Genomic DNA, 25,457 nt, shown 5'->3' with positions numbered 1-25,457 from the left:
CTCTCTCTCTCTCTCTCTCTCGTGTGTGTGTGTGTGTGTGTGTGTACACAAGCAGACTTCAATGGAGTATGTTTCGATGACTCTCTCTCTCTCTCTCTCTCTCTCTCTCTCTCTGCTGTGTGTGTGTGTGTGTGTACACAAACAGACTTCAATGGAGTATGTTTCGATGACTCTCTCTCTCTCTCTCTCTCTCTCTCTCTCTGTGTGTGTGTGTGTGTGTGTACACAAGCAGACTTCAATGGAGTATGTTTCGATGTGAATTGCTTGTCAGATAAAACTAGCTTTTATAGTGGCCTCACAAAGGCAGACAATCTATAAAGAAGACCGACGATGTACAAACGACCTCGTTATCATTTTGATCTTCTTCGTCAGAACCTTCATAGATAAAATGTCTGTGAACTACTGTACTTTGTTGTTACTTATATGAATTGTTTTCCCATATATTTAAAGTTTTTTTCAGGTTTCGTGTACTTTGTTGGATACTTTATCTTTCCTGGGAGATTTCATCGTACTATTTGTTTAGCTCAAAATATGTATAGATGAACATGTTGCATTTTTCAAAAAATATCGATATTCATTTCGTGAAACCAGTCAGTACGTTTCCATGGCCAGCATATAAAATGCCGTATGTATGGAAGGAAGAATTAGATGTTCACATAAACTAGGGGACAAATAGAATGCTTCTCGTTTATATATTTATTTTATTACGAATGTCTAAGCTTTCTGAAATTGTAATGAAAAATACTTAAATTGTGATCAAACTGCGCATGTACATTTAATGTCAATTGACATAATTTTCTCTAATTTTACTTATATTAATACTTTTCAAGTAGAGTCCTTTACTGAACTTAATCCATTTTTTTTAAATGACATGATTAGTTATTTTAAAATGGTTTTGATGCGTTACGTTTTCCATAGAATTGGATTAGGAGGAAAAATTATTTGTCCTACAACGCCACCTTCCATGTCCCAACTTTATGGTAGATGACTGGCTTATCTGTTACTCGTACCTTTTCGTGATTATTCCTTTGTCTCATTTAAATGGATATATATTTTAAAAAATGTATATATATATATATATATACTATATATATATAGAGGTACTCGGGACCTGTCGTGGAAGTACAAACAAGTAAATTTGTTTGTAATAATGTATTTTATTCAAAGTTCGTATCGCATCGAAACCCCCCCTCGGTGGGACTAGAGTCATTTCCACTCATTATGAAGAGCAGAAATATCTTTCAGCCTCATTTTACAACATGCGGGTCATGTCAATCACCGTATTAATATCGAAGTCAATCATTTGCCTCTCTCTCTCTCTCTCTCTCTCTCTCTCTCTCTCGGATTTGGAAAGTCTCACCTCCTGAATTCGTCGAGATTCTTGTGAATGAGGTACTGGAAGATTTGAATCGCTCCTAGATGCGCGCACTCGTAAAGGGAGACGTAGAGTACCTGTACAAATAGGTATTCTGGGGAGACGCACATGTTTACTCCGTAACAGTCGCCTTCTTCATTTCAGCCTAATCAGCCCCTATCACAGCTCTCACGAATGTTATATCTAAATGATCCTTGGAGAATTGCACAAAGCAAATGTACTTATCAAGAAAAATAACAATACTTTAGAATTTTTTTCCTGATTTCATCTCTAGAGATAAAAGACAATGAACGCGATTACCAAATTTTTAATTTATTGTATAAAAATGCTTACTTTGGATACATGTCCTAAAAATTATCAAATAATTGACATTGCTATAAAAAATCTATGAAGTAATTGCACGGTTGAAGCAAAATACAAACTGATAGAACATTTAACTTAAATCTGATAACATAACTTCTCTATTCTATTGTCATAAAATTTCACACCTGACGAGAAGAATTCCAGCATGCGACGTTTAGTTACAGTGAGGAAGTTCTGGAGATGATCCATACAAGGTCCATATTATATGTTGCAGCACAAGATAATGCCATGTGAAACTCTGGCACTGGCTTCTGCTTGGCAGAATTAATGTCGTCAAATTGAAGACTGAAACGACAAAGGTGAAAATTATGTTGAGATGTTGATCTCTCGAATCTCCAAATTACAACAGCAGCATTTTGGCGAGTGGTGGATAAAACGTTTAACTTTCAAAGTATGAATATGCCAAAATATGTGGAAACCGAAAAGGAGGGATACATTCATCAGTGATGATGTCACAAAATATTGTGCGGTGTAGTGTTATAGTTATAAACTTCTAGTCAACCAACCATACTACGTCTACATCTAAACCTATGCCATCCCCCTCCCTCTCATGAAATGGTTTATAATGCTGTTAATGGCAAAAGGATTAGATTTTTTATTGGTTGCCATTACGGTTAAGAAAGGGGGTAGTTTTTAGCATTGACATAGTCTTTGAAAATGTGTAAAGAATAACTTTCACCATATATTTAGCCGTTCGAGTGTGGAAGTGTTTGTCTAGATTAGCTTTGAAGAAAAGTTTTTTTTTTTTTTTTTTTTTTTTTTTGTGAGAGCAAGTACCATTGTAAATTAAGCTATTTCAGTGATGCTGATATTATGATGCTAATATATAAGTTGAATCAATCTCATTTAAAGGTATTGCATTATCTTTTACCTTCTTCTTTCATCTGTTTTAATAATTGTTGTTATTCTTTCTTCCCCTCAGTGCCATGCGGAAGGAACCAATACGAATGTAAAACAGGTGAATGTATCGATGACTTCCGTCACTGTGACTACATGAAGGATTGCCCTCCCGGCGGAGAGGGACGAAGAATTTGTCGTGAGTACTTTTTATCCTATTCTTTCAATGTTTAATTTGATTTTACTTTATCGTATCATGATTGAAACCCTAAATGTAGCTTGCATGTTGTGCTTGAAAGTGTAAAGCTGATATTGCCTTCACTTTTTTGTTTCGACATTCAGCGAATGCAAGATTCAAAGAAGGCATTCTTAGGATCTTGGGCGAGGGTGGTCGTTAATTTTTTATTTACTGATAACTTATTCCTTATTTCATGTGTTTTACATTGGAATTAAACTGGTTTGCTATCCCTCTCTTTCTGGCCCATTGTAAAGCGTTATAAACCCTGCCATCATTAAACTTACTGAGTTCGTTCACGGTTTAACAGCTTGTAAGCCAGAAGAATACGAATGTAACAGTGGGCAGTGCATCCCAGAGAGCAAGCGATGCGATGGAACGCCTGACTGTGAAGACGAAACAGACGAAACAGTGAGCTGTCGTAAGTCGAAACGGATTTGGCCTTATTGTACAGTATTTGGGTGAAGTGTTATATTAACATATTTGGGTGAAGTGTTATATTAACATATTGGTAACACCGAAGCTGAAAAATATGAGTCTGTGGTGTTTCGTTTTAACCTTTTCACCTGATGGTGCTGATCCTTAAGGCCTGAGCTATTTTGGTTCGTTGTGTTCGTGATTTAGAGGTTTAAAAGTAGTTTCTGTCTTCGAAGAAGTTTTCAAAAGGGGTTCACTTATTGCTTACTGCTTATGTTATCTTAAAATATTGGCAACTTATTGATAGCTGAGTAATAGATACGGAATTTTTTCTCACTATTCACCATCTTGAAAGTAAATTGTTCTGGATTGTCATCTAAGTAAATAAACTTTGTGCTGGAACGCTATAACGTCATTTAAATCTTATAAGAGTTCCATTGTCCTACAAAGATATTTTTTCCCACTCAGGCTATACGTTAAAATGTCATAATCTTAAACAGGCTTGACATAATGAATCTCCCTGGTCTGAATAATCCATAACATCTTAAAAATTTAAGTCAAACACATTCTCAATCCCCTGCCTTCGACGCTGATGTTAGTTATTATCGTATAGATACCCCAAAAGTAAAATTGAACACGCACCAGGATATTGAAAAGCTTTCGGATCACCTTGAGGTAATTGGTAATGAATGCTTAAAGATTGTATAAATGACTACAAACATGTACGATTGAGGCATTGCCACTTTTCCCCAGACTTTATCCATGTAAGCGGGGATATCGTATAGATGTGGCCAACACTCTGCCACATCTCTATACCAGGTCAGAATGGGTAAGAAGCTTGTCACTATTGCCCTGCGTATCTAATCGCGAAAGCATGAAAAAAGGAAGCTCGCTGAAGTCACCAGGCCTGAGAAGAATTTGTTTTTTTTATGTCCAACGGTATTTTTAAAGACGAAAAAGAGAATGAAGCCACTATACAAAGCCTTGATCAAGCAGGAAATGCACAGTGCTGCATTTATAGTCAGCTGTATCGAGAATATTCGATGAATAAAAGTATGTTATGAAAATCTGAAAGATGTATCATTTCTGATTACTGTATTTGTCTATATATTATATATATATAATATATATTGTGTGTGTGTTGTGTTATATATATTATTATATATATTATATATTTAATATTATATACATACATACATACATACATACATACAAAGTACACGTAGAAATGTTTTTGTTATTGATTCTATTTACTGATGCTATATGTCAGTAATTAACCTCATAACTCCTTTAGATTATATTCAGATATAAACTAAATTACCGAAAAAAAGAACACGAACACTAGAGAGAACACCACCACTCCTCCAAGGCAGCTTAGTTCGTTCTATCATACCATCTCTATCTTTACTAGACCTGTATTTATTTGTTTGATGAGAAATATTCAAATTGCTACAATCTCCCAAAAGTGAAGAATCGTTTAAAAAGAATCATAGATCTGGATGGTGATTCAGATCACTGCCAAAATCGAATCACTTTTAAGTTAGCCCATTTCTAATATATCCTGAAATTTTCATCGAAATTCATCTGTAACTTTTTGAGTTAGGATTGTCTACAAACAAACTATCAAACAATTGAGTTAGGTTGGCTGCAAACAAACAATTGAGTTAGGTTGGCTGCAAACAAACTATCAAACAATTGAGTTAGGTTGGCTGCAAACAAACTATCAAACAATTGAGTTAGGTTGGCTGCAAACAAACTATCAAACAATTGAGTTAGGTTGGCTGCAAACAAACTAACAAACAAATGACAGAAGTGAAAACATAACCCCCTTGGTAGAGGTACATATACAAAATTCAAATCTAGTCTCGTCTCGTTAATAAGGATAAATGATAAAATGAGATAAAAAGTTATCGGTCTTTCAATTGATGGTGCATTGTAGAGTAAATCGAAGTATATCTAATCGCTTTCTGCTTCTGCTCTTATGTAGTATGACCAGATTAAGTACCCATAGTTGAAGGAGGCAGATAAATGTGAGGTGTATGATAGGTTCTGAAGAAATTTGGCAATGTAGCTTAAGTCTATCATGTTCGTAGTCATTTTGGTTTGACTTAGAGGTAAAGTCAAACTCTTGATTGCAGTTTACAGTCCATAAAAGATTGGATAACAATGCTTCCTACTAACCCTACAGTTTATTTGTTAATTAATTTTTAGATTACTTTTTATATGAATTGTGTATACGTTGGTTTTGGAGTTAGAGATGGGCCTATTAACATTAAAAGTAATCGTTTTTTAATTAGTTAGTGCATGGACGATCTTGCTGTGACTTGCTAAAATTATGCTTCTGCTATCGAAAAATTATTACCAATAACTTACTTTTACTGTGTTATGGATTGTATTGTATAATAGTAAAATGAGTGTGATTTCTAGAACAGTAGCAAACATTTCTAGAATAAGACATGATGAACTGCTGAATTTATGTTGGGTAAGTATATAAGTCGTGTTGTATTGCTTATGTTTGTCTGGACAAGAAGTGTGAGGTGTTGAAGGTATGATGGTCTTGACAAGCAGAGTGTGGTAAATGGAAGTGGAGGTTTTGCCCACAGTATGGTTCTTTGAAAATGCATTGTAGTAGTTTGTGGTGAGAGAGAGTCATTGTTGAGCTAGTACAGACTTTGCTTATTGTGAACTATTTGAAGCATTCAAAAGCCTGAGATGTCTTTTTTATGGGAAAGTACAATTTCTTTAGAGAACGGAATTCTTACTCTTATTTGGATTCTTTGTCTTCTGTGGGTTGTTGATAATTTTTGTGGAGTATTTGGATTTTTTGTCTGTTTTTATTAGTTGTGAGGATTCGTGATATATTTCTATTTTTTATTGAGACATATTTACTATCAACTAAAATTATTTAATCATTATTTCTGTAGAGATAGTAATTTAAGATTTTTTTTTTAAAAAGTTAAGAACATTCATTTCAAGAGTGTTTGTTAGCTATATTACTGCATTTAGAATTATACTCAACGTTTGGCTATGATAAGGGCTTTCTTCATGCTATATGCATTGTAATGAAATTCATGGGCTAAATAACTTATCCATCATGATTTTTTACAGATTTATTTTAGATAGTAGGTATATACTTGAGCTGTATATTACGTGAGGTTAAGATAAGATTTAACAATTCATCAGATTCGTTATAGAATTAATATATGCAGTATTAGAAATTAAGGAATTCATGTTTTCAAGTATTTTTTTATGGAAAATAAATCGGAACAAAAAATTCCTGATATCCAAATTGAAGCTGACCTTAGACACCATTCACCCCATTATCAGAGTTGAATAATTTCATTCAGCCTGTCACAAGAATTTTGAGTTTCGTGTTTGTTAGAAAATCCTTCAAGTTTATTACTTTTGAATCTTATTTAGAATTGAGGCAACCTTAATTTTTAATCTTTGGATCTCGTGTCCTTACAAATTTTTTACACAATGAAGCCTCGGTTGTAAATTAGTAAAAAACCTTATGCTTCCTTAAATTTGAAGAACATTACAGATGGCTCGTTCTTAAAAAGATTAATGAATAAGTAAATGCCATATGCAGCATGTAATGTTTTCAGCTTCATAACTGCATATTAATAATTGGAGGTGAATGAAGTATGAATATAAGATTGGAAATAGTTTTTTCTGTCGATATAGAGAGCAGTTCTTTATTTTAAAGAATCATAGAGTACTCGAAGGATATATGGAATAAGATATATTTTATTTTTATTTCTTATTTAGCATGTGATGCAAGCAGTTTTACTTGTAGAAATGGACAGTGTGTCCATCTCACTGTCAGGTGTGATGGAGAACCTGACTGCGATGACCAATCAGATGAAAATGGTTGCCCTGGTGAGTCGTGGTCTTTGTTTTAGATTTTCATACTTCCGTTTTATATATATATATATATATATATATATTTATATATGTATACTGTATATATATATATATATATATATACACCTGTATATACATATATATACATATACATACATACACACACACATATATATATAATATATATATATATATATACATATACTGTATATGTATGTATACATATATAAATGTATATTCTTATATATGTATATGTATTTATATATACATATATGTATATGTATATGTATGTGTATATTATATATATATATATATATATATAAACATGTACACATATATATATATATATATATACATGTACATATATATATATATATATATAAACATATATACAGTATATTATATAATATATACATACATATATATATACACATATACACACACACACATATATATATATATATATATGTATATTTGCACACGCACACACACACACACACATATATATATATATATGTATATTTGCACACGCACACACACATATATATATATATGTATGTATATATGTGTGTATATGTGTATATATATATATATATATATTATATAATATACTGTATACATGTTTATATATATATATATATATATATGTACATGTTTATATATATATATATATATATATAATGTGTGTGTATATATATATATATATATATAATATACACATACATATACATATATGTATATGTATATATAAATACATATACATATATAAGAATATACATTTATATATGTATACATACATATACAGTATATGTATATATGTATATATATATATATATATATGTATATATGTATATATGTATATATATATATATATATATGTATGTATGTATATGTATATATATGTATATACAGGTATATGTGTATATGTATATATAATGTTCATATATATACAGTATATAAATATATATTTATATATATATATATTATATATATATATATATATGCACATACATACAGTATTCATATATATTATATATATATATATACTCCCTGTTGAAACCCTTGGGCTTATAGCATTCTGCTTTTCCGAATGTAGCTTAGTTAGTAATAGTAATGCTAATATATGCAAAGTTAATATTAATGGAGTCCTATCAAATGGATTTCCAGTGAATAGCGGAGTACTCCAATGAAATCTGTTGTCGTTTATGCTGTTTATCCTACTCATAGATTTTGTAATGCGTAGAATAGTTGGAGATGGTGGAGAAGGATTGGATGCGATTGGTAATAGGAAATTAGCTGACCTAGAGTATTATTATTATTATTATTATTATTACTATTATTATTATTATTATTATTATTATTATTATTATTATTATTATTATTATTATTATTATTACTTGCCAAGCTACAACTCTAGTTGGAAAAGTAGGATGCTATAAGCCCAAGGGTTCCAGCAGGGAAAATATCTGAGTGAGGTTAGGAAATGAAGAAAAACTATAAGAAAAGTTTAAGAACAATAATAACATTAAAATAAATCTTTCATATATAAACTATAAAAATTGAAAATGACAATAGAATAAAAACTTCTAAATAATGGCAGGAAGAGGAACAAAATAGAATAGTGTGCTCTAGTGTACCCTCAAGCAAGAGATCTCGAACCCAAGACAGTGGAAGACCATGTTACAGAGTTTATAGCACTACCTTACCCAGAGAACAATGGTTGGATTTTGGAGTGTCGTCCTTGAAGAGCTGCTTACCATAGCTAGAGAGTCTCATTTCCTCTCACTTCTTGTATTTTCTTTATTTTTTCTGCTTTCATTATTTTCTTTCTTTTTAACCAGTCAATGATATTTCTTAAATTAGTATTTTTTTATCTATGTAATATTTATGCTTAGTGTACACTCTATGAAATTCATTACCCCATGTAATATTCATGAAATGAAAAATCTCATTTAGCTTGTTCCAGTGGGGCATTCCTTTGTGGAAATAATCAGTGCATTCCAGAAGAAAGCGTTTGTGATGGCACTGAGGATTGCGACACTGATGAGTTGAACTGTGAGTGATGGGAAGATGATTTTGTTTGTTTTCAACTATATTGATAAACGTTAGAATACTTGGTGATTCAGTTCACATACTAAACAAATGTCTAAATAGCATTTGCAATAGGCTCAACAGTTTAAGCTAATTTTATTCAGGTAAATATATGGTATAGTAGGTTGTTGTCATTACTGCCCTGAAATTTTTCTTTCTTCTGATTACATTTTGTTGTGATATTGAGAACTGTTACAAGGAGTTCCTCATGAAATGATTATAATGTTGGAGTTAGTGTAATTTAACCGAGATGATAAACAGTACAGTACACAATTGGTACCCAAACTCATCTCCCAACATAATTATAACAAATTTAAAAAAGATTATGATTTTTATGCAATCTCTTTAATATAAGGGATTTTATAGAAAAAAATCATTGTTTATTTCCTTTTGGAAAATTGCAAATCGAGTACTCTAGTAAAATCTTTATATTAGTCTTGATAATGTTCTCATCAACAATCCTACAAACAGGTTGTGAAGGATCAGGGATGTTCGAATGTGACAGTGGTGACACGTGTCTCTCAGAAGACAGATTATGTGATGGGGTTCTTGACTGTAGTGATGGTTTTGACGAGAACCAGTGTCGTAAGTAAAACTGTAATATACACTACAGTATACAGTATCGTCCTATTTGCTTCAAAGAATTTGTTATATGATTCGTCTGTGTTGTTGTCCATTCATTAAAGGTCGGGGCTGGAAGGTTAAGCACACACTCCTTATTCTGGGACAGAGTTTACTAATGCCTTAGTGTCATTGGCTTTCAGAAATTTTAAATAGAATATTAAATGAATTTTTGTTATGGGATTTCCTGTACTATATTGATAATTAATTTTGCATTATAGCAATATGGTGCCAGGAATATCTTAAGTCCTAATTTAGTTTGGAAGGGACTTCAACCAAAGTAAATTTATTTTTAGATTTGATACTATTCCAAATTTGTAAGTTGTCCTCAGAAGATATGTGCTTATTCCTTTCATTTGATGTAGGGATTGACCTGTGTTGAGTGCCTTAAGAAACTTGTTGACAGTATTGAATTTTATTTGGTTTGGTGGTATTACAAAGTGATCTTATTTTATCATGTTTGGTACTGTACATAGACTTGTTTTCCTTAGTCTTGGTCGATATTGTGTGAGGGTCGTTGTGATCTTTGTGTGTTGTTAGTAGGGATTTTTGGTAAATTGTTGTGATATCTAATTTCTTTGATGAACTTGTCATCCATTTTTTTGTCATTCTGCTTGGTCTTTTACCTTGAAGATTTTTCTCCTTTATTGGTAATGCAAAAATTATTGTAGCACAGCTACAAAGTATACCTTCTAAAGTACTTGTATGGAACAGTTGTGACTGAGAAAGAACTGACAGCTTGGTGGAAGAAAAATATATAGTGTTGAATATGGGGTGTTGTGTCGTATTCTGAAACAGCTGTGTGAGAAGATCAAAATGAGATTTTGTTATACATGAACCTGAACATAAGGTTATGATTCAGCTGAATTGAACTGACATGTGGCATTTATAGTGTTGAGTATGTATGGTGTATTCTTATGAAGTTTTTGTTAGAGAAAGGAAAACTTTGTAGTTCGTTGATTATTATGAGAATATTTAAAAGTTCTTAGGTATGGGAAAGAAAATGGGAGGGGTAAAAGGAAAGTTAAAGATTGCCTTGCCTTATGCAAGACAGATATGCAGAGAATTTTTACCAAAAACTGGCTAATATTCATGAAAACCGAGTGTTTGTGTAAGGCATAGATATGTAATACGCTACCTGTATGTAAAGTGTGACTGCGGAGACTTGGTAGTTTCTTGAAATGCCTGTGAGTATGTGATGATATTAAAGGTATTTAATGATGACGATTCCTCTGTTGCCTATCTCTGAAGTCATACTGATGAAAATCTTATATGGTCAGAAAATAGAACAATGTCTTCCTTCATTTTGGTGAGTAGCAATTAAATTTCTTATGGCTGTAAATATGTGCATGTTTCACTAATTTGTTTATTTATTTAAAGTATGTAAATATTTCCATGTGTATTTTGTCAAATCAACTGTAATTGCTTTGTAAATATGTGCATGTTTCACTAATTTGTTTATTTATTTAAAGTATGTGAATATTTCCATGTGTATTTTGTCAAATCAATTGTAATTGCTTTTGTTTAATAATATTCAGTTTTAAATTTAGTCCTTTTTTTAATCATGATTTCATGTGATTTGTGTCAATAGCTTTTCTATGCTGTGACACTCACTCATTTTATTAAATATATTTCACTCTAGTGACTGTTTTGCAATATTTCTATCAAGTTTGGCTGATGGCTTTTGATGCAGTAGCCAGTTATTATGTTATATGCAGTTGGGTCACCATTGTAGCAGCAAGGGAGATTTGTTATTTTTACAAGGATTTTGTGTGTTATAGTGCACTAGATTATAATATTTTAGACCAAATTCTTTGTGTGTCTTTGTGTATATTAATGACCATTTTTGGAGGCACCAATAACCTAACTAATCTTGACTAACTATGCTTGAGATGTCTATAGAAATAAAAGTCATCTCCCTTGTCAGTTAGAGATAATAAAGAAATTGGTAGCATTCTAGTATGCAGATATGTCATGTAAATCAGTTTAGGTAGATGGGAAAAAGTTAGTTTTTTTGTTAGTGGATATTTAGGTTTGCAAAAAGGGAAATTAATTTGCATTGTAAGTTTTAATTAGATAATGAACTTTTCAGCTTGCTATTTTTTAAATAAACCTGCAATGTTAATAAAAATGAATTTGCATCGTCTTGTGATGTCTATCGAAATGTCTTAAATCTTATCTGTGGTGTACAGCAATAATGTTAAAATGCTTTTTTAATTCACCATAATTGTCCATTTAGTAAATGTAGTGCAGTTTGTATAGACGGTAAACGTTCTCAATTGTTTGGCAGCGGGTGAGCGGTGCCCAAATGGAAAATTCATGTGCAAGGATGGAGAATGTATTGACATGGCTTACCGTTGTGATGGGCTCACGCAGTGTCGAGACCAGTCAGATGAAGATAAGTGCCGTAAGTATAATCTTGCCAAGGTGTACAAGTTACTCATTTTTTTTTTTAGCTCATTGGAGTACTGTTACAGTGTCTACCTATGCAGGTATTGTATGTTTGGAGTGATCAACGTCTAACTGCAAGTACTAAACTAGCTAGCGAAAGTTGTTCTTTGTAGTTGACCACAGTATGGAGATTGAGAGAATGATAACAAATTTGGTTATTTATTATTTTTATTTATGATGTCATTCTGTGTTCTGCAGGAACCCTTAGTGCAAGAATTAGAAAATATTTTGATAAAATGGATTACTTTTCTTGGGACTATCTGAAAAGTAACAAATTTTACTTGGATTTGTTAAGTGTGGACTCCCTATTGTTTCACTTCTGGCAATAAATTAATGTATAATACTGTAAATTTATCTTTTCTCATTTAGCGAACAGAGTTTTTTGTAAGTTTCATGGGTATTGTGCATTGCCTTTCTTATCTTTGTTGTATAATTTTACATTTCCCAGGAAAAATCGACGGCATTTCTTAATGAACACAGTTAATTCTTTGTTTCAATTATGAACTCTTTTTTTCCAATACTAGACTCACTAGACTCCTCTAAGGAAATTCATACAGTAGTAGTAGCAATTTTTCAATAAGAAAATGCTTTGGCATTATCTTTGATATCTTTAATACCAAAGAGGTTATCGTCAATAAACTGTATATTTAATTGAAAAGTTTTAATGTTTGATTTTTAAATTTTAATGCTCTTTACCTGCTGAGGGAGTTAAAGGTAAGTTTAGTTAGTATTGTTATAGAAATATTTCATTTTTTTTTCATGTCTTTTTAATATATTATTGAAAGATTTAATGTAAACCCCAGGTCCTATTGCATTTTAGCTTCTCTTTTTTTCTACAAAAGGAAAATATGGTAAAGTATATTGGTGTTGAAACGTAAAATAATTTTGCAACTAAAACTGTTTATAGTTTTGCAGTAGCTAAGGTTTGTTATTTTTGTATTGAATGTTAGCATGATTAAGAATTTATCTCTTGGTAAAGCTATTTTACCATAATCATCAATTAAATTGTTGTGCATCTTATATTGTGAGACATTATGGAATGGTAATTGTTACCAGAAAATTATTTATGCATGTCAAACAAAACTTGAATGAATAGTTTTCTGCATGGGAATTTTGTGTTGTGTTATTCCTCAAAATGGTGTAATGTATTAAGGCATGTAACTAGTGGCTTTTGTGGCTCTGTTCGAGTTAGTGTGTTCAGAATAGAACTAAGGAAATGGTACTATATATTGAATGTAGCACTAAGGTTATAAGGTATGATGTAAGGTTATGTTTCAAGTTTAAATTTCCTTTTCAACATTATAATGCAATTGCTTTATTTTTTCATTGTTTAGCACTTTGTTTATGTATAGAACTACTGGACATTTAGCAACACATTTGCATCATTGCATGTGGTTGGATAGTTCTCTTTGCTTGAAGATAGAGCCAGTTTGATATGTGATAGAGGTACAGTAACTTTTAGCATTATGAAATATTCACTGCATGACAAAAAATATTATTCTTTTATGTAGCATGTGGTCCCGATCAGTGGCGGTGTAGAGAAGGGCTGTGTATTCCAAAACGCAGCCGATGTGATAGGTATTTTGATTGTCCAGACTACTCTGATGAAGAGAATTGCCAACCAGGTGAGCTAAAGGGAGACTTTTTAGTCACATTGTATGAAATATAAGTATATTTTACTCTAGCCTAAGGAAATACATTATTTAGTAATTGATAAAAATACTAGTATCTTATTTTGATATAGTTTTAGGCTGGTTAGGAAATATAATAATTTGCAGGGCTGGTACAATTATCTCCCTTATAAAGGTAATTAGCTTGTATACTTCAGTTTTGTGCTATCTGAAAGTAGCAGAAATAAAAGATGTTAAAACTTTCTCAAAGTTAATAGATTTAGATTTAATTTCAAAATATTAATTTGGTCTCTACTCGGACCAATTGATCACTGGCAATTTTCCATGTTTCCCATCCCTGCTAATTACATGAGTTTTTACACTGTAAAGAAGTACAGTCTATTAAATCCACGAATGATAAAAAAGGTCGAGAGCACCACAAAAAAATTCCACACTAAGAAGTCCAAAAAGAAGGATGTAGTTCAGATGGCGCTCGCGTCGTGGCGTGGGTGGTGTGGCGCTGGTGGTTGGCTAGGGCCTTTGTATCGGCCCATCCCTTTGACGAAGGAATTAACTAAATGGAAGACAACCTGTGAATAGTGGATTTCACGCGCCTTTGCTTTATACACGACACCCAAAAGGTGCTCGCGCGAGGGTTGTAACCTCAGCATTCCATGCTTTTATCTTTCTCTGGTATAATTGGAAGGTTTTATCAGAAAAGATATATAAGAAGGACTCTTTTCACCGGCCGCCACAGGTCGACCCAGAAATTATAAAATTACTGCAACAAGATTTTAATGAATTAAGAGAATAAAATAATTTTCCTATCAATCTTTTTTTTAAATCTACTGTACTTAACATCAACAAAACAATCCCAACTAAATCTTCAGTAAACATGATCTCTAATCCAAATGAGAAGTCCATCATTTTCTGGTGTACCGGCCCAGTGATCATTATGATAAGTCATCTGGAAATCTTTAGTCTAACACTGTACAATACATTTTAACATCAAAATTAATAACTTCACTTCATATCATCTTCATCCTAAACATCATCAAAGAACAAAAGTGACAACAGTACTCTGAACAGCACACGAGGAAGGAGCATGTGAGACCTCTACACAAAATACATATTGTATGAGGATCCATTTTTGCTGACAGTAGCTTATTTACTTTGCATTATCCGCAGAATATTTGTTTAGTAATATATATGCTTCTACTATTTTTAAAATGAAAGTGAGCACTTTGCCACTGGAAGATGAAAGTTAAATCTCCTAAAATAATGAAGGTAGCCATTACTACGACTGGGGGAAAATTAATTAAAATGGAGCAGATTAGAGAGAATGCTGTTTGTTGGGTTGTTCATTTCACCGACACCTCTTTCCCACAGGAACAATGCATCATATCATACATCATTGCAAATTTTGATTTATTTTTTTCATTTTAGTAAAGCTTTTCTTGCGTTGAATCTGGTAAAAATTCATAAACTATTGAATTTCAGTTTAAAAATTAATTTTTAATTTAAGTTTGTTCATTAAGTTTGTAAACAGAACTTTTTTTTTACTGATATTTCTCTTTTTAATGGGTTTTGTTTGTAATATTGACGTTTAATCTATTACCCTTATATACCGTGGTGGGGGATAACTGTGTTGTATCCGGGTCTGATATTCTTGAAATTGATTAATTCATCTTGACATCTATAATGAATTTTTAATAAATACTAATTGGAGTGTGGTATGGATGTTTTTCAGTGTTATACTGTACATGATGAATCGTGTGACTTGATAGATTTTTAGCATCAGTACGATTAGATGCTCCAAAATGTTCAGATATTAAAAATGATAAAGTTCCAGTTAAATCATGTATGAGTGTCCGATGGGATCTGTTTGTTTTGTCCAAAATTATGTCTATATAACTAACTTGAATTTTATTGATATTCCATTTATATACTGCACATAATTCTGTCTGGCAAGGGAGGATATAGCATAGTAGCATACTAATGGAGTGCAATATTAAGTATGAGTTAATATTCTTCTCTTATTATCTAGACTTATATTAGGTATGAGCCATTACTCCTTTCATATTTTAGACTATAATGAAGTACAAGTGTGCATTCCCCTCTTATTATCTAGACGTCAGTTAAATATTGGTCAACATTCCCCACTTATGTCAAAATGTCTATTAGGTATGCGTCTATGTTTCCTTCTTATTGTTTAGACTAATTAAGCATGAGTCAATGCAGTATTCCCCTTTTATTATCTAGACTTCAATTGAGTATGAGTCAACATTCCTCACTTATTATTAAAACTTCAATTAAGTAGGAGTCAATATTCCCCTCTTATTGTTTAGACTTTAATTAAGCCTGAGTTGATACTGTATTCCCCTTTTATTACCTAGACTTCAATTAAGTATGAGTCAGTATTTCCTTCATATTATCAGTAATTCTATGGTATTGTCTACCCTTCCATCAAATATGAGTCATTATTCCTTTCTTATTCTCTAGGCTTCAATTATTTATTATTGGTTAGATGTTATAATTTAGTTTTCATTAAGGAATAGGTTGTTCCACTTAAAAAAAATATATGTAAATCAGGGCAATTTTAGTTGGCAGCAGTTGCAATATCACTTCAGTGGTTACTACAGACTACCTTATCGCAGTTTGTATCTCGTAGGAGAATTACAAAAACTCTGCTACATTCCATTCCATGTATGCTTTCTTACACTGGCTATTGAATTGGAATAACTGAAATGAGCAAGTTACTAATTGCATGAGAAATTATGTCAATAACATATTATTTCTACTGATATTTATGTTATTGTACTTAAATGGTAGCACACTGTTTATGTTATAGCACTCTGAGACAGCCTTATTGATTCTGCTGTTACCCACTGAAGCTTTGTTTTTTTTATATCATTAGGCCAATATTTTTTATTTTTTATTATATGAGTAAGATTCCTTTAGTTTTTAAGCAAATAAGATAGTTTATTTATAGTTCATAAAATGTTTGACGGGCATTCTGTTGTGGTAATTTTAATTTTTTATGATATTTCAAAGTTTATCCATAAAGATCACCAATAAAAGTCATGGGCACTAAATTGACTTTTTTACACTAAAATCCATGCAAGAATTAATTTATTTTTCATAGTAATAATTCTTACAGTATTTGAGAAGTAACAGTGAAAATATTAGGGAAAGAGGAGTTTTAGTGATCAAAGAATTAATGGAGTTTAATTCTGCATGGCTAAATTATGAACAGATAACAAGGAATGACCATACTGATTTTTATCCTATGTTTATTATGTGATCATAATTGTGTTTTTTTTTGGATTTGTAAGACTACATGTTCTGTGGCTGTGAAGATAATCATGGAAAGAAATTATATTCAGTAAAATTATATATTTTTTTTTTCAAGGTTTTCTTCTGTGAATTACACTTGATATTTATTTTGTTTCAAGGAGATTTGTTTTAAATGTCATTGCATGATCATGCATATACAGTATTATAGCACTTAATTAATTCTCATTGTGGACCAGACAGACTCTTATTGCTGTTGATTCCTAGGTAAAGCATTATATATACAGCACGCTAATGTGTTTGAGGAAGATTGGGCTTGATACATCAGTAATATAAATGTACTGAACTGTGTTGCACTTATATGACAAAACTTGTCATGAGCTAGTTTTTATCTAAAGGTACACAGACATTGCCTGAATGCATATAGCCGTACACATAACTAAAAAGAGTTAATTGTCGTGTTAGTTTGATCAGGTTTGATCTCTTGTATAATGCACAAAATTATATGTAAAATACCTAACTGTATGTAACAGTGTAATGCATGAAATTTTTGTTTCAAAATAGCCTGTCTTCCTACGGAGTGGACTTGTAGAGATGGATCTTGCATTCCTGAAGATGAACATTGCAATGGCTACCCTGACTGTCGCGATCGTAGTGATGAGGAAGATTGCCCCAGAGGTGATAAATTATTTTTTATACTTTTTCCTCAAGTAGAATAGTGTTAAAGCCTTGTGTATGGTTACCCTTGGTTGCTCCGGGTTTTTGTGTTTGTGAGGTTGCATTAACACTGTCAAGTAAGGAGTTTGTATGCACCAAAGTTGGCAATTGTTGCCTTCAAGTAATTCAAGAATGTAGTTATGGATATGCTGTGCTAGTAGTTTTTGGTAGCTTTAGATTGACAACTATACCTTGGTTAATCTCATCTTTCATTTGTAAATATTCTTAGGACCTCTGATGTATTCAATAATGAAAGGTACTGTAGTTCTTTTAGGAAGTCTACTGTACAGTTTTCAAAGTAGCCTATTTCCTCAACTTACTGTAGCTGTTAGAATTTATTTCCCAATTTTGTAAATTTTTCTTCATCTTTCATTTATTTTTTTATTATGTTTAACTACATTAGTCAGTATTTAATTATTCTTAGAACCCTTATTAGCATAGTCTGGTTTTCCTGAAATTTTAACTTTTATATATACATATATATATGTATATACAGTATATACAGTATATATATATATACATACATATATATATATATATATATATACATATATATATATATATATATATGAATATAATATATATATTTTATATATATAAATATATATATATATATATATATATATATATATATATATATATATATATATTTATATATTGTACATATATATAATACAGTATATGAATATAATATATATGATATATATACATATGTATACTGTATATATATACAGTATATGTATATATATATATGTATATGTATAAATATATATGTATGAATATATATATATATATATATATATAAGTATTGATTTAAAAGCTCAAGATAGAGATGACTGGCAAAATCTAACTGAGGCCCTTTGCATCAATAGGCATAGTAGATGATATATATATATATATATATATATTTATATATATATAATGCATATATGATATATATATATATATATTATGTATATATATGTGTATATATAATATATATATATAATATATATATATATATATATAATGCATATATGATATATATATATATATATATATAGTATATATATGTGTATATATAATATGTATATATATATATATATATATATAATCTGGCAAGTGGAGAGCAAAGTGCATACATAATTTGAGCACAAAGGTATGGACCATATCAGTTATTTTTATTATAGAATGACTGAAGTTTGCTTTTCTTCACTTACAGGTGATTTATCACGGGATGAATAAATTTATTTCAGTCTTATTCATGTGACCTAGATATAATGCCTAATCCATCTTGCAGTCTCATGTTCTAGATATTCCTCATATTCAAGTTACACAAGGTTCCATTGTTTAAATTAATTTTGATGGTGAAAGAAATGTATAATCTTCATCTTCATAAAAAATTTAGGAGAAGTTTATTCAAGGTAGTCTGGTAACATGATACACCAACAAATTAGGGTTAAGGTAATATTTACAAGGCTGTGGACTAATGGGTCTTGTATTCTTAAAAAGGGCAAAATATCATGAAAGAAGGATTAAAGTAATTATTTAAAAGAAACAATTAGTAAATAGCAAAAACGATATATTGTATAGCTTTAAAAAATACATTTGCACAGTATCTGAATTCCAGATTTTAGCCTTTTGCTTTAAAAGTAACTTGATGAGTTTAGTTAACTTGTTTTCCTAAATTTTAACATTTTAACACTCTTAAATGCTATACTATTTTCATACAACACTTAAGGTAATCGTTAGGTTACTTTTTTTACTTAGTTTTACACTGAAAGGTTGATAAGGATAGGAAGATAGGAAATTATATGTAGATTCAAATTCTTATTCATTTTATTAAGGTAAATTTTCAACCTAGAATAAAATTTGGATGATCATTGAATTACCTGTACTATAATGGTGCTTACTGTACTGATGTATATACTCATTGCATCATTCATATTATATATATATATATATATATATTATATACATATATTATATATATATTATATATAATATGTATGTATATATATATATAATATAATACAGTATATATATATATATATATATATATGTATATATATATATATATATATATACAGTATACACGTACACAGTACAATAGTACCTCAGTTTACGAGTGACTAAATACGAGTAAACTAGTAGTATACGAGCATGAAAATTCTAATTGATTTACATGCATTGTATCAGTATGCTGATTTCCCTCCTTATATGCATTTTTAGTGGGCCAGTACGCAATGTGTAGAAAGCAGTTAGACGGTGCTTATACGTCAACCATGCAGTGTTCAAGTTAATTTTACGCCATATTGTTTTGCCTTAGCTCGCATCCCCCATTACTCCGACCTTAACTCTTTCCTTCTCCGAGCAGCACTTATACATGCATCATCTATATTTATCATGTGAGCATCTTTGGAAGTGTTCATTATAGAGCTGTGACAGTCTGTTCTTTATAGTATTGTGATCACTGTTGTTCACCATCAAGTTAGCAATAATAATACAGTAAAGCATCTAATTAATGGCCCCTTAAGATGATTAAGGAGCATTACTTTTCTCAAATTCTAAAATCATTTGAAAGAAAATTTTATGTAAAAAATGCATTCAAGCCACAGTTTCATCCACTCAGAATTGAGGGTTCTGATGAAGATCACTTCCCAGGCTTTGTGAAACATTTATAGGCAGCTGGAAATATTCATTCCAGAACTCTGAGTAGTATGTTGGTCCCTTTGATAACTCCTGAAGTATTACTAGAATATTTCTTTTCTGTACAGGTGCTTAAAGTTCTAGATCACCTGCTGATCCAAGGGTTGTAGTATGGGAATGATGTTGGGTGGCAAGGACTTTTTTCTAATAGATTTAAACTCCTCCATTAGCTCCATCAGGTCATCTTCAATGGTCGGAGTATTGTTTATAAATATCAAGGCTTAGAGTGTGAGGTTCTTCTCCATGAGATACTATTTGAGGACAGGACCAAACACCATATTAATCCATTTCGCAAATGAAATGTAAGTCACCCAGGTCTTGTTGTTTGACCCTACATAAGTCAGTTACTTCTTCAGATAACGAGTAACTTTTGTACGTTTTGAGGAACATATGGTTGTCATTTCGTTATATCAGCACCCCTTTCTCAACATGAATCGCTTTTGATTTTTGCTTTTTTCTTCAGTCATACAAATCCTTGGTGCTGTATATCAGTATATTTTGCCAGGTCTGCCACATGGGTAATTTGATCATGTTTTTTTTTATAATTTTTTTATTTCAGTTTTGTGGTGATCATTATTTCCTTACTCTTTATTAACTTGATAGTGAACAATAATGATCATAAGTTGATAAAGAACACAGTGTCACTAATGTACAAAGAACAATTCCAAAGACACTCGTACAATACTGTCGATGTTGCTCGTACGATTGCAGCTTGGAGTGAAAGGCGTACATCTAGCAGGGATGGATATGAATAAGGCATAACTATATTGCATAAATACCAGACAAACACTGTGTGGGTGGCTTACGGGCACTGTTTGACTGGTAGTTTTGTCAGTACTATCCAAAGAAAATTCGTATGTGGAGCAAAATTTTTGCTCTTAGACTGATACAATGCATGCAAACCTATTTGGATTTGTATGCCTGTATACCAATTTACTGTTATTCAAAGTTACTTATATACTGAGTTACTACTGCATGTATATATATATATATATATATATATATATATATATATATATATATATATATATATACACACAGTATATATATGCATATATATACAGTAGTGTGTATATTATAAAATTAATTGGTGCTCCAATATGTTTTATCTTACTGTTGATTCTTTATATTTGTATATACATAGTACATGAGAACAGTCTGCTTCCTAATGGGTTTCAATGGATGTATTGCATGGTGTCATAAAGATGTCCTTGGTATCCTACTGAATGGACTTGTAGAGATTCACAAAGTTCCCAAATTGGTTAATTATCCTTCTTTGATAATAATGCAAGACAATATTAATGTAATGGTCAATGATAAAGGTATTTGTTTGATGTATTCACCTTAACAACAAATGATTTGCGTAAACAATAATTTCACAAGTACATTTGAATGCTTATTATATGGAATTTGGGATAACCCCTGAAATGAAGTCAGACTGACATTTATGTCTTACCTAGCATGTTGTGGGAAAACAAAAAATCTGAATGTGTTACATAGTTATACATTATACATTGCACATTTGTGTATATATATATATATATATATATATATATATATACATGGTTTAGGTAAACTTCTTTACTGGAGTAATTGCATGCCAGGTTGTATGCTGTAAATAAAGTAAATAAAGTTGGAAGCCATACTGAGTGTGAAATGTGTTTGAATGTTGTGTAAGTAAGTTACTTGCTCATAATCCAATCAGGGTGCAATTCAGAAGAGTGGACTTGTAGAGACGGTTCATGTGTGGCCTTTAATGAAAGATGTGACGGTGTTCCTCAATGCCTTGATCGTAGTGATGAAGAGAATTGCCCTTCTCAAGGTAAGTGCTCTTAATGTTGAGAGAATTTTTTGTGTGCATTTTTTTTAGATGCATGGTGTTATTAGCATCACAATGATTCATTGGATATATAGTAAAGTATTAATAATTTGATGTGTGAAGGAGATACTAACCTATGTGGTCAATTTACAGTGTAATACATAATTGAGTATGTCACATTACAATATGAAATACAAAATTATATTGGTTAATGGGGAGTACTGTATAAAACAGGGACACTCTCTTGCATGTCTTGGTCAGGATTTCTGCAAAATTTTCATTTCTAGGTTTTGGATGTTCAATTTTTTAACCTATGGCTATTGAGGAAACTTGCGATATGCTGTTTCAATGTTGAAGGGTTTAATTCTAATTTATTTTACTAGTTTTCAATATTGAGAAATAGGTTGATTTAATCTAACAAATAGTTGGAATCTTTTTTTAGTAGTGTCAAAGGAGAAATGTATTATAGTAAAATTCATACTTCTATTTCTTGTGAAAATTATGAAAGAGAGAGAGTGCGGAATACAGTAGTGTTCTTTTATCGTAGATGTATCTTTTTCATTTTGTTTTATTAGTATTATTATACTACCCACATTTCTTTTTGTATTAGCGCTTTAAAGTTTTTATTCATGATAAGTTTACTGGAAAGAGAAATGTTGAATTATAATCGTGCAATATTTATCTCAATCCTCTGTCATTTGAAATGTAGGAGCAGTATTTTCCTAAGATAAAGCTGTAGTAACAGTGTGGGTGACATCGCATATTAACACAATAGTTAGTTGTATCTAATTTCTATTAAATTGGAGTTTTCTAATATATGGCGAAATAATGTAGGCCTATTAATATACTTTTTTTTATCAAGAGTTTATTACGGCTTATAGATAGATATTTTCACGAATAAGTTTGCTGTACTTCTTATATAATCATCACCAGTCAAGATTTTTACTATAGTCCATTTCTTTTATCGAGGCATATTTGGACCGACTCGCAGGGGTGCCCTTTTAGCTGGGAAAAGTTTCCTGATCGCTGATTGGTTGGACAAGATAATTCTAACCAATCTGCTATCAGGAAACTTTTCCTAGCTAAAATGGCACCCCTGCGAGTCGGTGCAAATATGCCTCGATAAAAGAAATGGACTATAGTAAATTGTAAATTTATATCATCGTATCATTTCAGTATGAAAACAGTTTTTTTTTTTTTTTTTTTTTTTTTTTTTTTTTTTTTTTTTTTTTTTTTTTTCCTCACTACTAAATGCCCAGTACTGTTGGCTTTCACCGGTTTACAAGTTAAAGTTGTTATACCCTTAGAAGATTTTCCCCCTTACTTTACATTTTCAATTTCTTTTGATAATAGTGTAGATGTCACTTTAGTACAGTATGTTACTTTTTGAAAATATTAAGATATATATTGACTTTTTTCATATAGTATGTTCTCACTCTATACAGATGATACGCTATCCTTAATCCTCCTAACAGTGAAGGTTTTCATATACACGGCAATATAGTTTCAATCATGGTATCTGGGCGTTCACTTATACAGGCTAATACTAACTTAAGAAGACAAACTTCATCACAACCTGATTACATTTTTGCCAAGTTCAGTGAAACTGGGCAACTGTTGTTCTTATGCACTGTAGATTCTAAAGGACAAAATACTTATATCCTTTGAAAGTTTTAGTTTTGCATTCTTGTGCTTTCTTTGCATGCTAGCATGTTCTTCTTGGGAGTGGACCTGTTCTGATGGATCTTGTATTCCGGATGAAAAACGTTGTGATGGTTACTATGATTGTCCTGACTATAGTGATGAAGCTGTATGTCCCCCAACTCCAGGTAAGTAATGTAGATTATTCAGCTAAGGAACCAGTCATATGATGAGTTATATACAGTATGCAACTTCTCCACATTTAGCATATTTTGGCAATTCAGCATTAACACCGTACAGTATGCTCTTTTGTACATAATGTAATATACTGTAATATACATATGAAAGCTTTTGTAAATACTTACTTGCCCTTTCTTATTTTATACACACACACACACACACACACATATATATATATATATATATATATATATATATATATATGCAAGATACATGCACATACATACAGTCTATCATCCTTATCCGTGGATTCGTTAATGCTCGGTTGACCATTTTATAACAATATATAAAAATATGCACGTAAATTCACTTAAACACAACCAATATGAAAGAAAAAAGTTTGCAATAAAGAAAGAAACTAACTTCAAGAGAGAGAGAGACTATCATTCATTCTCTTAGACACTAAGGAAATTAAATGTACTACTCAAATGAAGAAAAAGGTGATTAGAGTTGATGGAATCTATTATTTTTTTATGATATATTTAAAGGGCTTTTTTTCAAAACAAAATACAAAACTTTACCCAAGCAAATAAGAGACTAATGTTATGAGACAATAAGATATTTTATATAATTCTTTGTTATCTTTTCAGTAAAATTCATTTTTATATAAAAGAAGCAACTCAAACTTATGAAATAATAAGAACAGTTACATTTTTGATAACTTTTCCTCTTTGTTTAATTAGGGAAAGAGAGAGAATAAATTTATATGCCTGGGCCAAGGTTTTCTTGGTATGGTAGGTGTTAGTTTTGTCACCTCAGCTGTGATTAGTGTTTGAGTTCCAGCAAGAGAATTTTGGTTTTAAAGACAGATTATAATTTTTAGATCTATAATAGATATTAAAAAGGAATAATGAGTATAGTTGGACATATGTTATCATTTTATGTTGAAGTATATTTATTGTGACCTTTCATTTGATTTATTGTTTTTTGTTTAGACAAAGCACGTTTTGTTCTTTAACATTTTAATCAGAACATGACATTGTTGGAGGATATGAATGAAAAAAAGGCCCAATTTATCTGGAGATTCCAATAAAGACAAATATTCTCTCTCTCTCTCTCTCTCTCTCTCTCTCTCTCTCTCTCTCTCTCTCTCTCTCTCTCTCTCTCTCTCTCTCATACTATACTTAAACCCAAGTTAGGTTCACATTACAATTTTCCGAGTTTTGGTTGACTGTTCATGATACCAGCCGT

The 25,457-nt window shown here is 31.1% G+C and overlaps 2 protein-coding genes across 3 annotated transcripts in view; both read left to right on the top strand.

The window, feature by feature from the left end:
* Positions 1-9,157, top strand: part of LOC137632372 (vitellogenin receptor Yl-like) — a 312,027-nt gene extending 302,870 nt beyond the window's left edge. The window contains exons 10-14 of the mRNA XM_068364307.1: positions 2,661-2,774; positions 3,121-3,231; positions 4,179-4,280; positions 6,999-7,109; positions 9,051-9,157. Coding sequence (XP_068220408.1) covers positions 2,661-2,774; positions 3,121-3,231; positions 4,179-4,280; positions 6,999-7,109; positions 9,051-9,157 — 545 coding nt within the window. The remainder of the gene's footprint in view (positions 1-2,660; positions 2,775-3,120; positions 3,232-4,178; positions 4,281-6,998; positions 7,110-9,050) is intronic.
* LOC137632462 (low-density lipoprotein receptor-related protein 1B-like) overlaps positions 9,056-25,457 on the top strand; it is a 199,142-nt gene continuing 182,740 nt past the window's right edge. For both annotated transcript variants that reach the window (XM_068364396.1, XM_068364397.1), the window contains exons 1-7: positions 9,056-9,149; positions 9,657-9,770; positions 12,097-12,213; positions 13,769-13,882; positions 17,726-17,839; positions 22,272-22,388; positions 24,095-24,214. In XM_068364396.1, the coding sequence (XP_068220497.1) occupies positions 9,674-9,770; positions 12,097-12,213; positions 13,769-13,882; positions 17,726-17,839; positions 22,272-22,388; positions 24,095-24,214 (679 nt within the window). In that variant the 5' untranslated portion in view covers positions 9,056-9,149; positions 9,657-9,673. The remainder of the gene's footprint in view (positions 9,150-9,656; positions 9,771-12,096; positions 12,214-13,768; positions 13,883-17,725; positions 17,840-22,271; positions 22,389-24,094; positions 24,215-25,457) is intronic.

Source organism: Palaemon carinicauda, chromosome 41 (assembly GCF_036898095.1).
Source record: "Palaemon carinicauda isolate YSFRI2023 chromosome 41, ASM3689809v2, whole genome shotgun sequence".
Classification (NCBI taxonomy): Eukaryota; Metazoa; Arthropoda; class Malacostraca; order Decapoda; family Palaemonidae; genus Palaemon; species Palaemon carinicauda.
This window is presented reverse-complemented; position numbering and strand designations above follow the sequence as displayed.